Source organism: Stenella coeruleoalba (assembly GCF_951394435.1).
Source record: "Stenella coeruleoalba genome assembly, chromosome: 19".
Lineage (NCBI taxonomy): Eukaryota > Metazoa > Chordata > Mammalia > Artiodactyla > Delphinidae > Stenella > Stenella coeruleoalba.
This window is the reverse complement of record NC_137165.1, coordinates 42137991-42144919: the sequence shown is the minus strand read 5'-3', so window position 1 is coordinate 42144919 and position 6929 is coordinate 42137991. Positions and strand designations below refer to the sequence as shown.

Sequence of the window (6929 nt, the reverse complement as noted above, 5' to 3'; positions counted from 1 at the left end):
GACCAGGGATAAGGCTTGCTAGACGATTCACCAGCTCGGTGCAGTGGCTGTGCTCACCCTGAGCCTCCCTACCCTTGTGCTCATTACCTCTTGCCTTCATCTCCACACACTTTCCAAAATTACAATCCTGAGGTTTCAGATTGGTTTATACCACTCTATTTTTAAAGTGCTTCCTGCTGCTAGATCTCTGTCTCATGCGTGTTTCAGGGTCCCTGGGGTCACATCACACTGGAGTGTTCTAGGAACATTACCTTTAAATGGCTCATTTTCTCTGATTTGTTTAGTCAAGAGAGGTTCCTGTTCCGGCTTGAGCATTCTGCTCTCTCCAGCTCTTCTGCGGCAGCCCTCGTCTCACTGTTACTTCTGTGGCTGGCAGGCTCTCAGGCTGCAGGGATTTTTCACCACCAGCACCACCTGCTGCCCTGATTCCCAGAGGCCTCCCTCCCTTTCCACCTGGCCTCCTCTCTGCCCTCTGGTTGACATACTTTGGGGTGTGCTGCTGCCCAAGAACAGGGAGGGGCTGTGCTGGTGTGGGGTGATGGGTGATCTGGAAATAGCCTTGGGGGAGGGGCCTGGCTCTGAAGCTGGCATTGAGGTGTTTGTCTGCGCTTAGACACTCAGCGGTCTGAAAAAGGAGGCATCTTTGTTACGTCCAGTTCTCCCTCTCAGGGATGGTATTCACCCCTCTGGGTTGGTGACTGTAGTAATATCCACACACAACTTTACTCCGGACTACCTAGGTGTTCCCTCCCCCTGGGCTCCACACTCTTTAACTAGGTCTTGCAGATGAGGGCCCTGGGATGGCTTGTGGCCTGGAGGGGGACCAGCTGCTATTCACGTATAGCAGCCTCACCCCATCTGCCAGCTCATGATCCCCTACTCGCACCAGCCACTCGTGCAGATGCCCCAAGTGATAAAAGGCTGGTCATCAGGGTCAGAACAGGAGCCAGGCAAGGTACCCAGTGGTGCAGGGGTCAGAGGTAGAGCTGAGAAGGGACCCGGTGCCCATAGGTTTTCCCTGAAGTCATCTTCCTCCCTACTGGATGAAGGGAGGAAGCTGGCTGACACCAGCCAGGCTGGCTCTCCCTAGTCAGTCACCTACAGACCCTGGCAACCAAAAGTGACAGGCTCGTGCTATGACGGTGGTGGTGACAGGCTTGTGGCCTCCCTGCCACCCCTCAGGCAGCCCAGGACCTGGCTTGTGACATTGCATTCTCTGCCCATCAGTCCTGTGTCCCCTTTGTTCATGAAGGTCTGGCCTGTATGTTGCTCACTTTGTTCACGTCCAGAGCTTTATAAAAGATAAATTGGTTCGTGGAAGGAAAAGTGTGTCCCCAGGCTAACAGGCAGCAAGAAGGAAAAAGGTCTTAGTTCACCCAAAGCTCCTGTGTACTCTTCAGCCTCCCTAGAGTTGCAGGAACTTTCTTGGGCTGCTTCATCTGCTTGCTGAGCCCGGCCAGCCCCAATCCTTTGCCCTTTTGATCCTGAAGATTTAGGCCACTATGTATTGACTACCTCCCTGCAATCTTGCACCAGAAGTGGAAGGCTCTGGCCTTTGAAATAACTGGAGACCACCTGAATACACAATTATGGTGCCCCAGATATGGGCCCATTCTGGCCCTGCTTACAGTCTAGACTTTGGATTTGGTCTCCTGATTTGATTGTCCTAGACTCCAGCTGCCTGACCAGGGCTCTCCCGGACTGGCTTTCTGTCACTGCTCTGCCTGCAGAAAGATTAAAGGCACTTGGGCTGACTCTATTGCTTGTCCAGAGTTTGGTGGTGAGGGTGGTGGCCACAGGCCTGCTGCTGTGACGACCAACAGAACACTCTGATGTGGGAATGTGAACCTGATGGAATGGTCACCATACAGGGAGGGGTGGGAGGGAACTGGGACGTGGAGTGTCAGATAGAGAGCAAGGCAGTATTTGTGGACCTTTTTGTCCTGGAAAGGAACGTCTCAGGTGGGTCAACCTCACCCATGTTCTCCAATACTGGGCGGGAGGAGGAAAAGCTAGGGGAGGCCGTTTGCTTAGAGTTGAAGGTGTAGGAGGTAGAGGAAGACCCTGTCGGAATGATGGAGAAAGTATAGGCACCCACCTCCCCCAGTTCTCCAAGGCTTCCAAGAGACCAGTGACTTGATTTATAGCCAGTGCTTTATTAAACATAAATAGTCTCAAAAGAGGAGAAGTACATGTGTCTCCTGGCCATGTACTTGTATGTTTATAAGAAAGAGGTACGAGGTCCCTGATCTGTGCTCTGAGGGGGTGGTCAGGCAGGTGGGGCCTGGGCCAACCAGTAAGGCAGATGAGGGTCCCCATCCTGAGGACTCACTGCTCCTGGGTGCCCCAGGAGATGTAGTCGGGCCGCGTGGCTGCATGATACTCGTCGATGAGCTGCTGCACAATCTCCCTGGATGTGTCCAGCTCGTCAAAGTTCTCCTTGAAGATGTCCTCCTTGCGGAACTGCTCCAGGAAGGCCTCCCGCTTCCGCAGCTTGTCGTACTGGCGACAGGTCCGCTCGAAAAGCTTGGGGTTTGCAGAAAGCAGGGGTCACAAAGAACCTCAGCGAACAACATGGCTCAGAGAGCCAGGGAACCAAGGCTGGGCTATCTCCACAGTAAAAAAGCCAGAAGCAGGGGCAGCAGGGGTGCGGCACAACCAGGACAATACTTATGTGCCAACTGTGAGACTCACCGAGGAGATGCTGGTGTGGTTGGCCATCATGAGCCCGCTGACCCTGTGGGCAGAAGGCAGGTAGGGCGACTTTCTGGACAGGGCCACCTGGATGCTGGCTGGGCCCCAGGGGATGAAGTTGGCCAACTTCCGTTCCCGGATCCTCTGCAGGCTCTTGTGGACCTGGGGTGGGCACAGGAGTGGTGGTGGTAGCCTCTCCTCTACCCCTGTGGGCTCTGGGGGTAGAACGAAGGGGCCTCACCTACCTGGGTGGGGTCCACCTCCCCCTGGATGATGTTGAGGATGGCGATGTAGCAGTGGTTGGTCTGGCGATCCCGGCCCGTGGACACCATCACGTTCTTGGGCTGCAGGAGCCTCCTCATGACATCCAGGACCGTGGTCTTCCTCACGCTGGCCACCTGAGGGGACAGTGGCCACAGGGCAGGCCAGCACTCAGGGCACAGTCGAGACACGCATGGACGGAGAGCAGCAGGCAACACACGTCCCCGTCAGACGCGGGGTACTTTGGCCTCTGTGGGGAGTGTCCTTAGATTCAGGTCCACACTGAGCCTCTGCTGTGGGATCAGGGATCTCAGTCCTCCCGAGCTCAGCAAACTCATGCCCTTGTGCAGCAGCATCAGCAGACCCCGTACAGCCCGGGCCCTGCAGGGAGCCCCAGGCAGAGGGAAGAGGAGAGCAAGCCAGCCAGGAGGTCGCCCAGCCTGTGCCAGTCCCTGAGCGCAGGGCCTCTGGGGGCTGCACGGGGCAGCTCTGGGTGCAGCAGGAAAAGAGAAAGGCAAGTCAGGGCCTGCTGGGCCTGCGGGCTGCTCTTACCGACTGGTCCGTGGTGAGGGGTGTGTAGCCGGTCATGAGGAAGTGCAGCCGTGGTGTGGGAATGAGCGAGGCGATGAGGCCGATGAGGTCGTTGTTCATGTAGCCAGGGTAGCGCAGGGTGGTGGTGCTGGCCGACATGATGGTGGACACCTGGGGACAGGGGTGCTGTGTCAAGGGCCTTGTCCTGCGAGGCCTCCCTTCCCCAGACGGCACTCCGGTGAGGCGGGGTTCCAGTCCAAAGGAGTCTAGGAGTGAGGGCTCACCAGCTGGTTGATCTGAGAGAAGGATGGGTTCTGGATGTGCAGGCGGTCTGTGGCGATCCGGTTCAGGGCTGTGTTGTCCAGCACCACCTGGGGGGACCGAAGAGGGTGACAGATTTATGGGGCCAGAAAGGACAGGAGCTCTGCCTGATTCTGGGCTCTGAAGCTTAATTTCCTTGGCACCAGAAAGACCCATCCAAAAGGGACTTGAACAGGACTGGGGCACAGGAAGGTCCCAAATGGACATTTAAAAATGCATGAAAATGATAAAATAGGAAGGTTGGGAGTGGAGAAGGGAGAATCCAGGACTCACCACACAGTCTGCGTTCTGGGTCAGCCTCTTGAGCGTGAGCAGTGAGTTGTAGGGCTGGACCACCACATCGCTCATCTCGTCCTGATTGGGAAACACCGAGTATGTCTGCACCAACTTTTTGGGGTACCTAGCGGTGTTTGAGAGAGGATGGTCAAGGGCAACAGACTGGAGGCTTGGTAAACTCGGGGCTTCCAATGACTGTCAGGGTGGGGAAATTTGGGTGGGGTCACAGAACAGCAGAGAAGGGAGACTTGACTTTTGGAAGTCTGTAACCCAAAAGCGGGGAAGGGTAGAGAGACATCTTAGGACCTAGGGTTCTAATTCCAAACCGGCCATACTCCTTGAATTTTAATCTAAGGCTGAGATGCTAGACTCCATTTCCAGCCACTGGGAGTGTGATTGGGTTCTTGGTCATTGTACCTTGTCTTTCCTCAGTACAGGAGGGAATAGAAGGGCCCTTTCCTGCTCCAGGAAATAGGAAGGTTCATCTGGAGGGCCTCCCAGTCACCTGGGAAACCAAATCCTCCCAGCCCCTCAAAACACAGACTTACCTGTCGTTGAGCCGTTCTAACAGGTAGGAGCCCAGGCCAGAGCCTGTTCCCCCAGCGATGGAGTGACATAGCACGAAGCCCTGTATGGGGAAGGGGCCGACAGTGTCTACATATCTAGTGGCAGGATTTCAAACTGGACCCATCTCATAATTTCTTGGACTCCTATCTTCCCAGGCCCTCTCCTCCACTTCCCTCCCCGCCACACATATGCAGCTTAGGAGATTCTGCCTTGTTTCCAGCAAGGCCCTGTGGCTTCTGACCAATGCAAAGGGCACATGGGAAGGTCTCGTACCTAACAGGTGGCTTCTAAAGGGTGTTGCTGAGCCTTCCCCATGTTGGCTCCCACCAGCATTCCTGAGACACTCACCTCTAGACTGTCACTGCCATCTGCCTCCCGGTCAATGATGTCAAAAATGTCCTCATGGATCTTCTCTCCCTGTACAGACATGGGGGGTGTCAGAGTGGGACAGGACTAAGGGACAAGGACTCTGACCTCAGAAGAGCCACCCTCGATTCTCCTTATAGCACCTAAAAGTCCTTTTTAGGAGCACAGTGGTCCTGCTTTTTATTTGCACTGAGAGGTAGTACAGCCTAGCGGTTACAAGCAGGCCCTCTACATCCAGACTGCCTGGGTTCCTATATTAGCTCTAGTTCTAGTTGGCTGGGTGACTCTGGGCAGGTTACTTCATCTATACGTCAGTTTCCTCATCTGTATAATGAAGGTACTAATACAGGTCCGCAATTCCTTATCTAAAATTCTTGGGGCCAGTTACGTTTTGGAATTCAAGTACTTCAGATCTAGGAAGGCAACATAGAATGTATAATACGTACCAAGTAAAATGCCAGTGGGGGTCTGAGGGGTGCTAATCAAATACATTAATATTTCTGCAATGGAAGTTATGAGTAGTGACAATAAGTTGCAAAGAAACTATAAAATAACTTGTCTCCATTGAGATTTGGTTTTGCTGCTAAATGAGTTGTTATAAATCATCTTTTGGTTTCAGAGGGTTTTTTTTATTCTGGAAACCCACAGAGCCTGTGGACCTGTAGAACCTACCTATAGGGTTGTTGGGAGGTTTAAATAAGTTAATATACGTAAAGCACTTAGTATGGCCTGGCACACAGCACTAGCTAGTACAGTTTCTTAACAATATTACATAGTTGGCTTAGAACTCCCCTCAGCCATGTCTCTCTCTCTACAGTCACACATCCTCCATCTGGTTCATCTCTCTCTAAGAAGTCATAGGGCCTGTCCCCACACGGGAATGGAGTTGTTCTGCCAGGGAACAGCAAATAACCTGGGAGAATCCGCTGGCCCAGTTGTTGCCAGCTCCTCCTCCATGCTCTGACAGGTAGATGTTCTCTGGATTGTAGAGCTTGGCATAGGGGGAATTGAGGATGGAATGGATCACCCGCGGCTCCAGGTCCAGCAGCACCGCCCTGGGGATGTAGTGCTCATCGTCTGCCTGTCGAGGGGAGTCCAGGATCGGGCCCAATAAGCTCGGGCCCACCCACTCCTCCAGTCCTCCCAACTCTGGCTCCTGCCTGCCCTCCCTCTTCAAGCCAGCCGCCCTGGCTCCTCTGCCCAGCGGGTTTCCAGTACCAAGCCACTGCCCTTCCCTTCAGGCCCCCTGGGCCACTACCGGCCCTGGCCAAGTCGCTGGGGGCACCTGGTAGAAAAAGACGTCCTTGCGGTCAGTGCCTTCGGTGGCGAACTCCTCCACGATGCCCTCGGGGCTGATACCATGCTCGGCGCACAGCTGTTTCCAGAACTCGAACCCAACTGGGGGGAGGGGCGGGCGGGGGAGAAAGAGGATATCTAGGTCTGGGCAGGTTCCAGCTAGGAGCGGGGACTGAGCGCCTGGGTCCAGGGATAGGAAGTCAAGCTTCGGGAGTCTCCCGTGTCAGAGGAAAGGGCTGTATGTCAGCGACTGAGCAGGGGACGGCCCCTCGGGGTTGGGCAACTGGACACTGGGTCAGGTATGTCCTGCCTTTCGGAGAACTACGATTCTGGGAAGGGCCGATGGAGTCCAGGATCCCACAGCGAGATCCCATAGAACCTAAGGAACCTGGCTAGTGGAGGGGCCGGAGGTTCGCTCACTCTGATTGCCGCACTGGCCCAATTGTAGGGTGATGATCTCCCTCGGCATCGCTCCTCAGGCACCTGCGTTGCAGCCGCTCCCGCCAGCCCAGCCGCGGCTCGCTAGCCCGCTAGCCGGACGACGCAGGCGCCAAACAACTCGCTCCGCCCACGAACGTTCTTCGCTCCAATGAGAACTGAGTTCTGCCGACCGCACT

The 6929-nt window shown here is 54.9% G+C and overlaps 1 protein-coding gene across 1 annotated transcript; it reads right to left on the bottom strand.

Moving 5' to 3' along the window:
• Positions 1-2187: 2187 nt before the first annotated feature.
• Positions 2188-6863, bottom strand: TUBG1 (tubulin gamma 1). The gene is made up of 11 exons (XM_079905101.1): positions 6733-6863; positions 6302-6414; positions 5930-6097; positions 4999-5067; positions 4632-4711; positions 4081-4207; positions 3771-3857; positions 3508-3657; positions 2940-3092; positions 2695-2856; positions 2188-2526 (listed from the first exon to the last, which is right to left on the bottom strand). Exons 1-11 carry the CDS (start codon positions 6779-6781, stop codon positions 2329-2331), a joined length of 1356 nt encoding a protein of 451 aa, XP_079761227.1. The 5' UTR covers positions 6782-6863; the 3' UTR covers positions 2188-2328.
• Between the last annotated feature and the right edge of the window lie 66 nt (positions 6864-6929).

Coding starts and splice junctions, on each gene's coding strand:
- TUBG1 (XM_079905101.1), bottom strand. CDS start 6,781: ATGCCGAGGGAGATCATCACCCTACAATTGGGCCAGTGCGGCAATCAG. Junction 4,712..4,998: donor ATGGCAGTGACAGTCTAGAG/GTGAGTGTCTCA, acceptor TTCCCCATACAG/GGCTTCGTGCTATGTCACTC. Junction 4,208..4,631: donor TTAGAACGGCTCAACGACAG/GTAAGTCTGTGT, acceptor AAACACCGCTAG/GTACCCCAAAAAGTTGGTGC.